At 39.8% G+C, this 17,453-nt stretch overlaps 1 protein-coding gene across 7 annotated transcripts in view; it reads left to right on the top strand.

Annotated features, from left to right (window-relative positions):
* NYAP2 (neuronal tyrosine-phosphorylated phosphoinositide-3-kinase adaptor 2) overlaps positions 1 to 17,453 on the top strand; it is a 147,743-nt gene that overhangs the window by 97,325 nt on the left and 32,965 nt on the right. For all 7 annotated transcript variants that reach the window (XR_003925425.1, XM_030028444.1, XM_030028443.1 and 4 more), the window contains one exon: positions 12,421 to 12,633. Coding sequence is in view for 6 of the 7 variants with exons in the window: in XM_030028444.1 (XP_029884304.1) it covers positions 12,421 to 12,633 (213 nt within the window). In the remaining variant the exon portion in view is untranslated. The remainder of the gene's footprint in view (positions 1 to 12,420; positions 12,634 to 17,453) is intronic.

The raw sequence follows: 17,453 nt of genomic DNA, 5'->3' as shown, positions 1-17,453 counted from the left end.
CACGGCAGCTCAGTGGCAACTTGCACGTCCCTGGGTGCTAATACCCTGCTGTAGCTATGCCATCGCTGCCCCGTTTTGCGTTGCATGCCACTAATTCAGTTCTTTCTTGGCACCAAGGATAATACCAGGTTTGAGAACTTACTTTGAATGGATAAATCAGTAGGTACCCATTCCTTGATTGAAATGCATGCTACGTCGTTTGTTGTCTCGCTGCTTTCACGCAAAAGGGAGTATGTCTATTTTAAGGGCTTTTAGTTGTTCAGGTCATTAATGGGTGGGATGTCCCTTCCATTTTTAAGATGAAGGAATGTCTTTGTTACATGCAGTTACTAAAATAGAAAACATGCGTTTTGAGATGATAATGCGATGGTTTTGCTAATAGGTACCATGACATTGTCTCCTCTTCTAATTCAGCAATTTAGGCTCATCAGAAAATCAGGTCCTCCTGGGATTGTGACAGTATACAGAAGCATTCAAGAAGACATAATTTCATAAATAATTGCTCAGGTTTTTCTGGAAACAGCTGCTGTTTCTGATTGATGTATACGGATTTATTTATTCCTTCTGTTTATATTACTTGACTGCATGATAGAATTTCTGGTTAGCAATTTAATCGACATTTCCTTTTTATGAAGAAGAAATTAACTTGTGAGGGGTAAAAAAGAAAAATTAATAGAGATAAAGCTATTATCTTTTTGTTAGATTTCAAGTAAAAGGCGGTTTCAGGTAAAGGACTGAAAAAGACATTTTTCTCTTTAGGTTTAATGTATAGGAAGATGTAAGTTGTCTGAAAGTTGTTAAAAATGAAGGGGGAAAAATGCCTTAAATTCACTTACCGGCACCTACTGCACTGTGTTGTGAATAAGCAAAGTAACACGTGCTGCACTTAAGGACGTGGATAATGATAATAGGTTCTGAGTTTTAAGTGCCATTGATTTTTTTTTTTTTCCATCCCCCCCCCCCCCCCCCCCCCCCCCCCCCACTTAACAGAGCTTTCTAAGCCAGAGGAATATCTTGACCTTTAGGCCAAATCCTCAGCACTTATAAATCACCGCTTCTTATTTGAAATCAGGAGAGCTACTCCAGTTTACACCATCTGTGTCTCTGGCTTCAAGCAAATAAATGTGTCCTTTGTGACTAGAACAGCTTGTATTCAAAATGGTGTAGTCATACAGCAGGATGGTGAATCAGAGTTTATTGTCTTTTTGTTTCAAACAGGACCACACAATTTATGACCAATTTATGGGTGCTTAGTAATGATGGTAAGAAATGCTTAATCTGGTGATGTTTTCCATAAGCATATTTTACCTTCAATGAAACTGCTAAATACAATTTCTTAAAATTCCTTACGGTGTTTTTTAGGGGGTACCGGGGTCCTCCTTTTGTGAAAGAACTAAGGAAAAGAAAAAAGAGGATAGGAATCGAACTACTTTGATTTAAAGGAATGGTGCAGTTGTATTTACGTAGCCTCTACTCAGGACGTTGGCGCAGCCGCAGTGCCAGAGGTTTGAGAGGGCGGCAGCTGTGGCACCCGGCCTGGGTGGCTGTCCCAGCCCCGTGCTCTCATCGCTGTCCTCCTACCTGGGGCTTCTGGATTTGTTAGGGAGCCATGCTTTACTTCTCTCTGCTAGAACAGTGAATGGTTGTATTGAACATAGACATGTTTGAACTTTATACCCTAATAGAGCTGTTGGGGGATTGTCTGATTATCTCTAACCTGGTGTCAGTTGGAGATAATTTATTTGAAAATAATATGGAGCCTCTTGCTGGAGGAAACGTCTGGTGTCAGCTTTGGTTTGTAGCTGTAAAGACGTAGACTTCTGTAGAGTACCTTACTAAAATTGTATCGTGTTGCAGCAATTGGAAAGTGAGCAGTTTTAAGCAGAAATTGCAGTTCAGATGTGAAAAAGATGCCTGTGCATGTTAACTTTACGAAAGGGAGAAAGCAAGTTCATGAGAGTGTAGATCAAACCAGTGGCTAGGGACTGTAGTGCATCTTCTGGTGGGTCGGCTTGGCTGGCTGGCTGAAGCAATGACTTTCCGGGCAGGACCAGCTGGTGCTCCTGCTTTTGGCTTTGGCAGTACAGGGCTCCTTTTTCAAGGCAGCTGCTAGATCTTTCAGAACTTGTCTTTATAACCAAGCACTGGACCCCGAATTGCATTTTTTCTAAGTTAAGAATCAGATTTTCTTTGCATTAGGATTCAGATACATTTTTGTTTGTTAAATCCTAAAACGAAAACTAGAGACTGTTAGTAGGAAGGCCTGCATTTATTGTGTTTGTTTTTAAGAAGCATGATGTTCATAAAGCACGTTGAACCAGATTTGACATGTTCCACAGGTAGGTATAGAGAGATAGCACTTAAGTCTGTTTGCTTAAACCACATCATAAGGAAGGAGATCATAGTGTCGTTTAGAAAAAATAACCGAAGTCCCCCAGAGCACACCACCACCACCAAGCCAAGGACTGTGAGCATTAGGAAGGTGAAATACTGTGCAAATTTCAAAGAAAGCAGAACATAACATTTCCCCCAAAATTTATTGTGAGCAAAAAAAATAGTTTTGCAAACAAAAATCTGCTTTTTTTCCAGAAACTGGAATATCTACATAGCCAGAGTAGCTGCTCAAGATCATTGTTAAATGAAAGTCTTTGGCATGCCAGCTTATGATCTGAAACCTGGTTTCATGATCTCTTGAGCTGCTGTCATTGCGTCTTTACAAGAGATGGACTTTAATTAAATGCATTATCTGTATTTACAGTGGCACAGCTCTAGCTGTAGAAGCTATGCAATTTTAAGAGAAGATGGTGGGAACTTTGGGGGGAATAAAAGAGAGAACAAGGTTTCTTCCCTCAGTTCTAAAATCGTCCAATACCTCTGAGTGCTATTTCTCCTCTTGATTTTTCTTAAAATGCCTTTACCTTACTGATCTGTGTAGCCTGACAATTTCTTGGGCTAAATGATTTATCTATCCATTTTTAAAAACCATACTTTTTCTGGCATGTCTGATTTGATTCCTGGCAGACTGAATTCAATTCTTAAACCCCATCTTTAGAGGCCCAATCCAAAGGTCCTTGAAGTATGAGATAAGATATACTTCAGGGGATCCTATTATAAATTATGGCAAGAGGGGTCCTCTCCTTGTCTTAGGCTGCTGTTCCTTGCAAAACCACTCTGCAAACCAAGGCACTTAGGTATCCAGAATGTAGCAGGGAGTAATACGAAGACTGAGAAAATTAGTGGATGACTGCATGATATGCTACACATTTTTGTCAGTGTATTATCTAATCTACCCATAATATTCTCATAAAAAGTTTTAGACTCTTAACTGAGAAAAGGTGGATATGCTTCTCCTTAAGTTTTCTCTGGACGTTCCAGGGGTCTATCAGTAACAAGAGAAATCAAAGAGTTAGAAATAGCTTTATTTGGGTTATACACGTAACATTGATTCAAATATTGAACCATGGAACTGTAGGGGTGTACAAACACGCTAGGTATAGATAAGGTGAGAAGTACAGGAACATTGAGGAAATAATTGTCAGGATAATAATGCATATTAAAAAATTAGGTTCATTTACCTTTGGTTTGATATGAAGGTTCGGGTTACTTTTACTCTTCTGAACAGAATTATCCATCCCTAATAATTATTTTTTTGTTAAAACAGTAACATGCAATTAGCACTTTATCTGGCATTTAAGAATGGGTAAGGAGAACTATTGTTCTTGTAACTACTCATCTGAAAAAGAGAAGCTGCGTGTTTAATTTTGCTGGAGATTTTTGTGTGTGACTTAAATTCGTAACTCCAAAAGTACCTTCTTCCTGGAAATCTGTAGCTACTTTACTGCTCAGGCAATGTTTGCGTAATTTATATTTAATTTATATGTGCTGTAACACATACAGAGACGCTTGTGCCAGCCACACTAGCTGCTCTGCGCACTTGTGAAAGCAACAATAGTAACATCTTCCAAGCACAGGCATGGGCCGGAGCTGTATAAGGCCATCTGCAATTCTACTTATTTCCTCAGGATCTGAAGTCTGTGCTGTCATGGCTTAATAGTTGCTTAGCTAGCAAGAGTAAAACTAGTTCACAAAATGAAACCTCTAATTAGAAAGCAGGGAGGGCCTAAAATGATTGATTCTGTTAAAGGCATAGAAAGACAGAATGACATATGGGTTTCATTCTGTAATCGGGAGAAACCTTGAGCGTTAACTTGCAGAGCAAATAGTGCCTGGGACCCTGACCCAGCTAGGCTTGGCACAGAGGCTGCATAGAAAAGTCTGTATGCTTGTGCCTGGCTTTGTAAAACTGAGACCTAAATTCGGGTAGGGCCAATGTTAAGGCAACGTCAGGATTCCCTTTTACTGGTAACGTGTTGTGGTAGAAGGAGAGCTGTCCAAATGGGACACTTGTTCTAACAATGAAAGGCAAATTTTCTCATTCATTAATGGAGTCAATAAAGAGAAAAGCATTAATGTAAATGTTTTTTCATAGAAGTAGTTAAAATACAGACAAAATAGCCAGGAAAGAATTTATTTTCGCTCCAACTTTCTAATTGATATTTTTTAAATTGAAAATACAAGAGTGAGGGTTTCTGTCCGCAGTTTTCACAACCAGTATCCATTACTATCTCTGCATTTTTCTGACTAACAACAGATTCTTATCTAGTACTGAATCTGGATGAAGGTATACACTTTAGAAGAAATGAAAGTGGTCAAACAATGGAGGAACCCTGCATTCAAACTGCAGATATAGTTCAAAGGCTGTTTTTCAGCAGAAAACTTGACCAAAAAATGTTGACAAGTTTAATATAGTCAGCACTTCTATGAAAGATTGATATTTTTGAAGTGAAGCTTTGAAACTGACGGTCATGAACTTTCTATAAAAACATTTTTCTTAAAGTGTCTGTATATTTTAGCTTTTTTGGCTCATCCTTGCCTTCTGATTTCTTGCCATACTGTGCTAGGACATGTGCAGTGCCCATTAAACCATCGTTGCCTCATCCAAACGTAAAGGCTGTGTATTTAAGAACCTGAATAACAGAACGAGTGTGCAGTGAAATGAACAGGGTTGGGAAGGAAAGCAATTAAGTAAGAGCAGGCACCATCTTCAAATCAAATGCTAGTAACAGTTGGGCAACATTTTACAGTCACTGATTTCCACAGCTTAATTGAGTCTTTCATCTAACAGTGTTTTCTTTGATCAGTGTTGAGTTTAGGGTGGGGATTGCACTATATGCTTGTGTTGCGTATGTGTGTCACTAAGTAGTCCAAGGCTAGTGTCAGTGATACCAACAGAGGAGGGCAGGGGAGAGAAGAAAGTTTCACAAGACAGCCATGTTCGGACTTTTCAAACTAGTCATCTTCCTCCTCCTACTTAAATCCTATTTGCTGCAAACAGACATAGACCATGCACATACCCATCTACAGCTATGAAACTTATGTGCACACATTTACTTGTTTGGCTGAAAGGTCTGCCTGGATTATCAGCAGGAGATCTGGGTGCACAAACTATGTAAGAGAAATGTTTGCAGCTCATCAGTATCAACTATGCTATACGTTCATATGAATCAGCGTAGCTGGCTAGCCCCAAAGTGCTGGAAGGAAAACCCTTGCTCTGTTGAAGTCAATGGCAGAATCCCCTTTGACTTGCTGTACTTAGGTTTTAGCCCAAGAAGGCACTGGGGAACACAGAGGCTTCTGTTGAGGTTCTCCTAAGTGCAAGTCACCAATTCCCAACATCGCCAGCTCTGAAAGGAAAATAAAATAAAAATATGCAGTGAATATCAGAGAATAAAGTGTTCTGCTTAATTACGAAATTGTGACTGCTCTGAGGTAAATAGCAAACCTGTTAATAGAGCGCCAAAAGAACATCCTTTCCAAGAATGCTGTTTCATATAATGGTAAGAGTCCCAGGACATTGCTTTTTATTTGCTTTGTTAATACATCTGTACAATGCATATCTTCAAGACGTGGCCTTTTCAGTCAAAGGATCAGGCTGTGAGGTGATCTGCAGCAGGATAGGCACACTTGAAAGATCAAGTGCAGTATTGGAAGAAATCATTAAGAAATAAGGATGGCCCTCTTGGAAACAGGACGTATTATATTGTCATCACTTCTATAATATATACCAAAATAGAATCATCTTGGATCAAATGGCTCTCCTTGTGTAAGAGTAAAAACAGGTTTTCCTGTATTTCAATCAATCATCAACATACAAGAGGATTTTCCTTCTTACTCTAGGACATCAAACAATGTTAAACATATGTCTTACCATGCAGATTTTTTAAAACTTCATCTTTTAAGTGACTGATAATGCCAGCTGAAGTTTACTGAAAATGAAGGAATCCTATTCTATTTTATTTTTTTCAGCCAGTTTATAACGCTCATAACTTTCATCAAATATTTTTATTCTAAAGCTTTAGACGATCTTTTGGTATAAATCTATCCCTTCTTTTGTTAGTCTTCAGCTAATTGCAGTGCGGGCTTTTTTCTTTTCCTATCTTGTTTTCCTAGCCAGGATTGCCCACTTAGCAGCTTTGGGATAGCCACAGAAAATCAGCCACATGCATTTTTTAAGCAATCCCTCTTTCCCCTCCCTTTGCTGTCTGTAGCAGGCAGAGCTTATCTTTGCAGGTCTGTAGCAGGCAGATGTGATCTCCACTGGATTTCACCATATAAAACAAAACAAAACAAACCAAACCCTGCACTGCTCACAGAAACATGTGCTTAGTGAACACTGAGAAGTATTTCAACCATGTCTCCTTAAACATTAGATGGTTTGTGAGAGTCTTTCAGGCTTTCTATTGATTTTGCATGGAACTAGGTCAGAGCCGCTTTTAATTGAACATGCTGGCTGCTGCAACTCTCACTTAACTGTAAAAAAGGAGTATTAAAAATTGATATGCAAAGCAAACTTCTGCTTAATTAGCAAGCAGATGAAGTCAGAATAGACAAACCACCATAGTTAATAAAGATGAGGAAATGGCTTTCACTGACAGTAGAATATGCTCCTATTTTTTCAGAAAAATGGCTTCAGCACTGAGCATTATCCATGTTTCCTGCATGTGGTATTAATAGCCTATTAGTTTGCTTTGGGAGAGGTTGGGATAAATTTGCAGCCGTGCAGATCAGACAAACCACCACACATCAAGAAAGCCACTAAAAGGCAGCTGTAATTTTTAAATGTGTAATAAAGGTAAATAAAAATCCCTGGTGTGCAGAAACTGTGGGATTCCCTCAGAGGCTTAGTATCGCTCTACATCCGATGTCCGTGGAAGCGGTCGGTGTGTAGCGGCTGTGCGCGTGCTGCTGTCGTGCGCGCAGTGTTACGTGGGACACTGGTGGAGCTGTGCCCGGCCTTTCCCCCGGTCAGGACCCCGGGTCAGACATGGCTCGCTGAGCAGGGCTGCTGCCAGCTCGGCAGCTCTGCCCCCGGTATGAGGGTAGAAACTGAAGCCTGGGACGTGTCTCTGGTAGCTCTGGTCATCACACACACGTGCTGGCTGCAGTCTAATCCAGCGTCTCCACCCCTCCTGATGGCCAGGTGTGCCCTTGGGGATGCTCTGCGCTCCTGCTCCCTCGGCCAGGTCCATGCCCGCCTTGCGGCCGTACGAGGTGAGGTCCGACATGGGGCTGGAGGCGATCGGGAGTTCTCATTCACATCTAAACCCCATCCAAAGTGACTTACTTTAGTTTACATCTGCATGCATATGCTGAATTTTAGACCCTGCGAGTAGTACCATTTGCTTCCCACAGTATGCGAGTTCTGCCTAGAGTGATGTATTATTTATTTAGGTTTATAACAAATACACAGACTAAAAGAAAAAAGAGTAAATGAATAATGCATGGATGATTAGTTTATACATTTCAGCTCACAGCTGAGAGAGATGGCAGAAAGCAACCCTCATTTTAAGTTCCTTAAGACAATTGCTTTTCTTTCTTCCCCCCAAAACCCCAAGCTGTAATAAAGGTTCTGCTGTTTATCACTTAGCATTACACTAAGAAGCCACCAGGACCTGAAATTAATTTGTGCTTAAGAGCAGGGTGGCAGATCAGCCACAGACTATATATTCATTTGAGTGATAGCTTTTCAGGTAAGATGTTTTCCATAGCTGTATTTTTCAGTTTGCTTTGGTCCAAGTTACAGCTGACTAACTCAGTTTGTTTCTCACTTTCTTCAGCATTTACGAGTTTTTCAGTACCACAGCTCACGTGTCAGCCCTGCCTAGTGTGCAGTTTGTACGTGTCAATTATTTGTAAAATACGTTCTCTCTAAGAGATTTTAGCCACCATCTTATTCTTGAAATGGAAAAGCCTGAGGTTCAGGTGAAATAAATAAGAAAAATGCATATCTTTGAATATTAAAATACAATGACACCTGGAAGTGCTTGAAACATTTGAACGCCTTTATGACAGTTCAACCAACTGTATCCATAAATATTTAAAGCAGTGAATTATTTCTTGAAATTTACATTTTTATGTACTATTTTAGCTTACGAATTATTGAACAATAAAGATGCTTTCCATAATAATTTCAGCTTTCAGAATACAGCACTTGACTGTGAAAAGATCTGCCTGTGGCCATCATGTGATTGAGTGAGCTCCCAGCGTAACACTGAGCTTCAGTATCTCGTAACTCCAAATTAACGTTTTTAACAGCATGAGGCAACTTAGATCCCATCTGTGTTTCTGCACTTCTCAAATAAAAAAATAAAAAAAAAACCAGCTGTGCAGCAGCTACTGTTACTTTTCAGCAGAATATATATGTGACTGGTTAGAGTTCATGTTTTCAGCATGGGATCAATGTGGATAAAGTGGCCATTTAAATCCTGCTGTAGCTTTTACAAAGGGTTACCCTGTTTAAAATATACTGGTTTGATTTTCAATTGATGATAAGGTCACCACCCCATAGGTAACCATAGCCAGCAGCTATGATTTCTGCCAATGCCTCATGACTGACTGCAGGAGCGAAAACATGGAGCAATGAACGTGCTTTTATGAGACACAATAATTTGTGCCACTGAGCTTGCTCCATGGAGCTGCATCAACAGGGACTAGTTGACAGTATAAAAACATCCAGGTGACTGGGACAGTCAAGAAAAGGTCCCAGTAATGCACCATAACCTGGGAGGGGAGTGTTCTGCATTTCTGGAGCTATCACGGGCACATTAGAACTGAGGTACTCTTTCAGTCAAGCAAGAACTAGCACAGTGATTTTTTTAAATTTAATTCAAGTATGATTCTCATTGACATTTATGAAGGAAGCTGAAATTATTCTAAAATCCTCACCAAAATATTTGAGCAAAAGTGAGGCATTAATTTTTTTTTCTTCTTTTTTATGTATTCACAAGTGAGCAGGAAACTAATATTACAGAAAACTATATAAAACACTGACATGTTGTTTTTCTGACTGTGTATCAACGTTACTGATAGTGATCACCAAATAATAATGACTCAGACTCTGCGATGGGTTGCATGACATTATAATCTGATTCAATCTGCTTTTCATTTTTAGGACATATTACTTTTCAGATAAACTGAGAACTGAAAATCCCCAAGAAAGGGTAGTGGAATGTAAATTTATGAAGTCTAGACAGCCAGCTGAAAACTGATTTTCTACACCTTATAAAGAAGTAGACTATAAGCCAAATCTTTATTTAGTCTGAATATTTCCATAGTTTCCAGCTGGTTGCAGAGAACTGCTGTGCTTTGATTCAGCTGATAATAAAACTAAGAACGCACAAATCATTTTTATCAGGCAACAAGTACAAATGCTTCTCTGTTAAGTAAACTGAAGTGGGTAGATCCTTAGCTCCACACTCAACCAGAGTGTTTCCACTGCAACTAAGGGCCGACTGCATGAGCATGTGAAATTTCAAGGGGTGGTGTTCAAGTAGTGTCAATGAGGCACACACAGAGAAGGTTTTCACTAAGGTAATCACAGCATTTCCAGATGAATGACATAGTAAATTAAATATATTGAATGATGCATTAAGTTGGTGGGGCACTTGCTGGGCCAGATTCTGACTTTTTTAAAGTGTGTTCTATTCTTTTGGCGCTCTCTTTGTCTTGCTGGAAAGGAAGAGCTGCAATCTAGACAGCATCGTGTATTGGTGGGAAAGAGGATTGTGTGCATTTCCAAAGAATTTTGAAACTTTGTTCATATCTTTCCTTTTCCCAGATAAGTAGTATCTTAAAGAAGTGAATGTTATTGGTGTAAAGAAAAAATTCAGATATGATTGCATGTATCTGTTATGTGAAAAAGTAGAGCGTTATTTTTAATAGATCAGTGCTCAGAAAAAATACAAGAGCTTTTTTGTTGATAACTGAAATAGTTCAAATCTAGTTATTATTTGGGCTCTACATCTCTTTGCATGGGTCTTGTATTAGCAAGTCTCTCTATGCAGTCACAGACAGAGCTGTGTTATAGACATTTCGTAGCAAAGGTCCCTGAAAGGCAGATGTCATGTTATATTGATACAGACTGTTATTCAACCTTGTACTCTGCTGGGGTTACCAACTAGGAAAAACAAACAGTTTGGATTTTCATTACAGTGTCTTTTTGCATACATTAAAGCAGGTAAGTGACCTAAAAGTTCAAGGAAGAGGTTTGATTTTTGAAGGTCTTTGTCACATAAAATGTCACTGAATCCTATTTACGAGACTTGCTAAACTGGGGTAGTTTTATTGTTTTCTCATGGAGTGTTACTACTGTGAGTAATTTAAAAAAAACTTTTGAAGGTTGTGGTGTGATATCCTTAACATTGATTTTTACTATTAACTGATAGTAATTCATGAATTACACTAATGATTACATATTGCATTGCATATCCAGTTAGATATTTTTACATGTTTCCTAAATGACATTTCATTGAGGAAACTTCAGGCTGACTGTGTTGTTGCTCCTCAGACTGGAATGTCAAAGAACTCAAAACAATATGATATTTTGTTACTGCTGTGCATAGGTGGGGTCTCTACCATACCATGCAAGTATCTAAAATTGCATCTTCCTCTGTTGGCAGTAGCAAGTGTGGGGGGTTTTGAGCCGCGGACAGATTAAAGTGGTTTGAATGTGGTTCTTTTTCTGGGACCGTATCATCTGAGTGGCAATTCCATTTGGATAGTCCCAGTTCCTGGCCTTGGGGATAATTGGGAGAGCAAGTGGCTGCTGAGACAAATTTTGTTGTTGCATCTCTGGCAGTCCCACACAGCCAGGCCGCTCTTGTTCCGCATGGGTCCCGTGGGGGGCTGTTGTCGTCTTCTGCCTGCGAATGGCTCCTGGCGTTCTCCCTTTGCTTGGCTCTTGCAAATCTTGTCATGTCCCTTGCAGCCACAAAAAGATTTTGAGATGGGGCTCAAGGGAAGATTGCCATCTCTATCCAATGTGAATTCCGAGACTGTAGTTACAGAAACTAAGGTACATTGGGAGTTTGATTTATAAATCTGAATGACTAGAACTGAGTATCATATAAGGATGTCTTTGGGCTTAAATATGAGGTATAAAATTCCAAACTCAGAGTGATTTTTTTTTTTTTTTTTTTTTTTTTTTTGCTAAAAGGAGGCAAACAGTTCAGCAAGCTTTGAATAACTGACTAGCACAGTAATTAGCTGTTACAACTAAAAGCAATCTAATGTTTCTTCTGTATCTAGTTTTTCATATGAGATTTTACAGCTACAGATGGAAAAGGTCAGGAATGAATTGTTTCTGCATGCATTGCTCAACCTGCAAGAGAAGAAATGAGGGTCTCAGGAAAAGAACGGAAAATCACCAGCCATGAAGAAAGCAGACATCACTGCTTCACTTGAAAAATCATTCAATTGTTTTTTGAATTTCTCCTCCTCATATTGACTCATGGTGTTGCAAACAGAAAGTCATTTTCTGACTCCAAGGATTTTCCAGCCAAGTGAAATTTTATTCCCTAGGTTATGGTGCTGGGCACACCCAAAATATTAACAGTGGACAGTTTTGTGGACTGTGTGCTTTTTATTAGAGCTTATGAGGAGTACAGATATGTTGCTTGCACAATATTGCCTTAGGAAAGAGCTTCCTTAGGAAGTGCCCAAAGAAGAACTTGTTCCTAATGAAATGACGGCTGAAAAGAATTCAAGTATTTCCATAAATTGTTAATAAAAGCATAATTTGGTAGGATCCCATTTTCAAAAATATTCTCCTGGCATATAAAAGTTGTAACAGAAAAGTTACATTTTATCCATCTGCTGCATTGTATATCATTTTAATAGTTAAAAAGTATATTGAAACCTACATAAACGATAGGGTTTAGGCCTAGATGGTAAAATTGTGATATAAATTGCCCTTAAAAGATTTATGATTGGTATATATGTAATACTGAGCAAAAGGTTGTTATATGATGTGGGTAGTTAGCAGACACTCCATAACGAAATGTGCACTTGTGTATTTTGTAGAACCACTGGATGAGCTGAAGATCAGAAGTCACAGCACTGAACCACTACCAAAGCTGGAAAACAAAGAGAGGGGAGTCCATCATGGGACAGCTTCCTCCAGGGAGCCAGGGAAAGCTCAGGAATGGGATGGAACGCCAGGCCCGCCTGTGGTGTCCAGCAGGCTGGGGAGATCCTCTGTCAGTCCAACCATGTTGGCTGGAAGCAACAGCTCAGGTATGTCAAGTAGCAGAGCAGGGAAGATCTCATGAATCTCCTTGTGAGCTGAAGGATACACAGATGTAGGTGTAGCATCTGGATTCTTTAGACTTCCAAATATCTTCTAGAATCTGCCCTGCCCATTGACTGCTGCACTAATGAGCATTGTGCTGTCTGCTTGTGCTCTGTACTGGAACAGGATTTGGGATGGTGGCAGGTAATACAAGCATATAAACATGCCGTTCATCTGTTTTAAAAGAAGTAAGGAATTCCACTTGACATTGAAAAGGTACACTATGGCAAAGACACCCCCAGGATGGCAGCTCAGAGAGAATTTCATAAATTCAGATATCACATACAGGAACAAAACCACACTGTGCAGGAACAAGGCTGTCTTATTGATATGCACAGTGGCTGGACACAGACAGCCTTTGCTTTATACTTGTACATAAATTTCTAGAAGAGTGACTATGGATTTCAGAAGTCTCAAATTCATACCTGTCCATTTTATTCATCAAATTTTATATATATAAAATAGTGAATTGCCATAAACCATGAAAAATAGTGCAGCCTTGTTTATAAATTGACTAAGACAAACAGAACTGATACATGAATGGACATCTATAAAAAGATATGTGTAGCTCTGGTATAAGCACTGCATTGTTACTTTTTTAGATTTGACAGTTGTCTTAAAAGAGTAACTTCATTGCTTATTGGCTGGATTGTGAAAAATATCTACTTTAAAAACAGTTGGCATACATAGTACTGGAGCCTCATGGTCAATGTTCAGTAAGCATAAGACCATGAATGAGCTACTCAAACAAGAAATTATTCCTGCACAAGAGATCTGCTGGGCAGTCAGTGGCAGGGATGAGTCTTTACAGTGCTGAGCTAGCAGAGATGCTCTCCCCTCACTCAGGGCATCGCTTCCCTGTGTGATAATAGGACTCACATTTTCCCTGCATTGCTGGAAATAGCACCTGAAACTCAGTATATAACTTGAATAGGCTTTGCTGATGTGGCATATCATTTGCAGCAATTGTGTAGTCCAGCTTTTCTTGCTACAGACCCCCAAAATAGTCCTTCCTGGGGCAGCAAAAGTGACTTTTCTGCAAATCTCATGACTAGCACAGGTTATTTGGGTGTTACTGCCTTTTGCTTACTTGTCTGTTCTCACAAAGAATCCTGGTAGGTAGGAATTTTCCAGAGGAGCTCATAGCTTTTTCAAAAATTCTGTTCCCAGTGTATTGGAGCATCATCTGTGCTAATGCAGGTAAAAGGATGGGTACAAAGGTACCACATCAAAGTATCGGGACATCTGATAATTAGACCAAAGGTGTGTACCAATCTTTTCAGTTCTGCAAGATGACAGTACAGAGCAGAATGGAAGGGAAACAAAAATTAAAGACTAAGTTCTTAGCAAACTATAGCATTTCTGTCCAACCTTCCTGCATTAGTTTTATTTCAAAGAGTTGGTTGATCTCCAAAAGCAGACAAAACATGTTGGCCTCGATCTTCATTTGGCATCAGCAAACCGTAATAGTTGTTGAATCATGCCTTGATTTAGTTAACTGTGACTTTGTCTTAAATAGCTAGGACTGTCAAAGAAAAATTATGGAAATATTTTATTGGCTGAAATTTGACTCCTTTTTTATGATTAAAATCTGAGAGCTGATGATGATTTTTCTTTCCCCGCAGTTTTTGTGACATTTCATTTGATGAATATTGCCTCTCATCTGGCATGAATATTTTTTCCCTTGTGTGTCTAGCTGTTGCCTGAGCAACATGTTTTACCTTTAATCGGTGGGGCATCGCATTCAAAAAGCTGTACACAGTTCTCCTCAATGAACTTGTATATGAACTGTAACACTTCATTCTTCACAATTAAATTAGAACTGTAACAGAATGCAAGAAGAGAGATTTAATACATCTGTATGGATACAAATGCTTTCTGGAGTCAAGGAGATAAAGTAGTTCTGTGCTAGGAATTTAGAACTTAGATTTACCACAGGACCAAATAAAATCAGGGCAGTCCCCAGTACGGTCGTTGTTGCTGTTGCTCTCTTTCCAACATCATAGATAAGAGAAAAAAAGGTGACTCTTTTTGTGCAGACATGTCCTTGAAACACCAGTTTGCTGCCTACCTCCTAGTTCACACTGGTACAGGCATTTATTAGGGCAGTGTTGGAATAACTTAAAGAAAATGGGGTTGAATTGATCTGCTGTAAAACAGAAAGGATGTGAAACGACTTCTCATGTGTGCTCCATAGGCAGCTCTGCTGAGGCACAGAATAACTAGGCATTGCAGTGGTGTGAGTGATTATCTGAGTGAGAGTACTGATTTTTTGTGGGTTCTCTCTCTCTGCACCTGCTAGTAAGATCAGAGGGGGAATGAGCCATCTCCAAACAGAATCTTGAGCTTTCTGGTCATTTTGTTCAAATGAGCCTGGCCTGTCAGGTGCACGTGGATATCACTGTCTCTAATGCCTGATTGTTCTCTCATCTGTCACATAATTTGTCAAGGCCACTTTCTGTCTTGGCATCCTATTGTTTCTTATGGAAAGCAGTGTAAGTGGCTTGGGGACATGCTGGCATGCAGGAAAGTCAGTGCAATTGTAGCGAACAGCCAAACGAGATCAGTGAAACAGAAGGCTGTGATAACTTCACTCCAGGAGCTTCGAAGAGTATTTTCTGGAATGTTGCTGCTTTTTTGCTAACTGCAACCATGAAGCATTTTGCATTGCCACCTGCTGCTAGAGACAGGCAGTGCGCTGCCTTTTAAATCTCATACTCTTGTTGTGTCCTGGTTTTGAATCACCATCAACTTGTCAGTCAGCCAGTCCATTAGTATTCTAGCTGAAAACATTGTAGATAATCAGGAAGGGAGTAAATGCCCACCCTTCAGTGGAATTACTGCCTAGCTTTGTGGATTTGCAGAAGTAATGAATAGTTAAGTTCAAGCTCTTTGGGAATGGAGCAATGCCTGCAAAGCCCAAGGTACAAGACGCATTTATTGGTACAAGAAGGGAGTAGCGACAAAGTACCGGTTCACGCTAGCTAGGGCTGCTTCACTCAAAAACGACTGAGTACTCCCACCAACCCCTAAATTTTCTCCTCACAGGCAGTATCAGAGTATCACTGTGCTACTAAATCCTCAAGGATTCTCCAAATGAAGGCAACTTAATGCTGGAGGTATATGTTACTGGGCAGCCTGCCCAATGAGGTCCAGCCCAGGATGTGACGCTTCCAGACCTTGCCTACACTGGTCATCCATGTTCTCTGCACACAAGTTCTCCCCTAGCAGCACCTGTCACCTAAAGTAAAATGAGTAGTACTGGGAGCTGTACACCAAGGGCATCAAGCCAGTGCATCATGAGCCAGGTGTGTCATCTCCAGGGTGTAGGGTCACACAGTCACAGAGCCTGACTGTAGAAGTGCATGCTGCTGTCTGCAGCAGTGGCGTTACAGCTATTTGGAACAATGCGCAATTGTCCTTTTCACCCAGAGCCCCAAGATTGACAGTAGCCCATGCCAGAAGCTTCAGAGAAAAATAGCAAGAAATTTTAAGGAAAAAATACTGCCAGTAGGACATGATTATTCCTTACCTCGTTGCCTCAGTCATCGACATAGACCTGAGACATGACAGTTCAGAATAAATCTTAATTTAAAACGTATCCCATCTAATACAGACATGGTTTTTCTCATTACCTGACTTGGTTTTGAGACCTGCTAAGCTTTTAACCTATGGATATCTCATAACACTGAGTTCTACAGGTTCAGTGCTCCCTTTGTTAAAACAGTTCAGTTTGACATGCTGCTGTGCTATTTCAGCAGTAAGTGGCTTTTACAGGTGAAGTCCTAAATACTTCTTTTTTTTTTAAAGTGACAGAATGCTATATAGTTTATTCCACCTCAAGGTTTCATAATTTCAAGTTATGTTTCAGCTTACTCATCTCTTTTTAGGAGACCAGCATGGCCAGGTCAGTATGATGATAATAGGTGTGATTCATTTTTCCATGCATGTTTTCTTTTTCTTCTTTTTTTTTTTTTTTTTCTTTTTTTTGCATGTGATTACTCTCTGCCTGTCACATCGCCTTGTTTAATTCAAAACGTGCTTCTTGGCAGCTGTAGCAAATAAGCAATATTTCTTTCTTCATGTGCAAAGAAGAGACTGTGACAGGATAAGAAGCTTCTCCAATGTAAGTGACAGCCAGAGTATTTTTTTGAATTAAGATTAGGATAGGCAGAATGAAGCCTTCCTTGGATGAATAAAAGAATTCTTCCCGTTAAGATCCAAAAATAAAAATCATGCAGAGCTGTTGTATTTCTGGAGAATATAGAAAACCATAGCACATTGGTATAAAACTGATCAAAAATATTTCCATAAAATCTTGTCGCATTTCAGCACTGTGCTTTAGTGAGGAAAATCCAGCAACACCCCCTGCCCCAAATGCAACCAGCCAAGCCTCTACATCTTTAGTTATGATGACAGCACTTGCACTTTTGGAAAACAGGTCATTTATGTGAGTGCTTAAATACACAATTAAGTACACAATTTTAAGGCAATCTTATTTGTGATTGGAAAGCCTGTACTTCTGTGTTGGATAGTCTCTCCTAAAATTCTCATCCTTAATGCTGTCCTTTAGGGCTGTCTGCTTGCTTAGGTAATCCTACTGGCATTGTCAGGACTCAGCTTAAACCTGAGAGTCCAGTAATGCTGGTCCCATTGCAGCTGACTACGTGTGTGGGTTTACTTCATGCTGAGGTGGCTGTGGTACCAACCACTAGCATTGTTGGGAGTGTTGTGGCTGCTGTGGGTGACATAACAGGGGACTGAG

Source organism: Aquila chrysaetos, chromosome 10 (assembly GCF_900496995.4).
Source record: "Aquila chrysaetos chrysaetos chromosome 10, bAquChr1.4, whole genome shotgun sequence".
Classification (NCBI taxonomy): domain Eukaryota; kingdom Metazoa; phylum Chordata; class Aves; order Accipitriformes; family Accipitridae; genus Aquila; species Aquila chrysaetos.
Note: the sequence above shows the minus strand (reverse complement) of the source record. Positions and strands in the feature narration are given on the sequence as shown.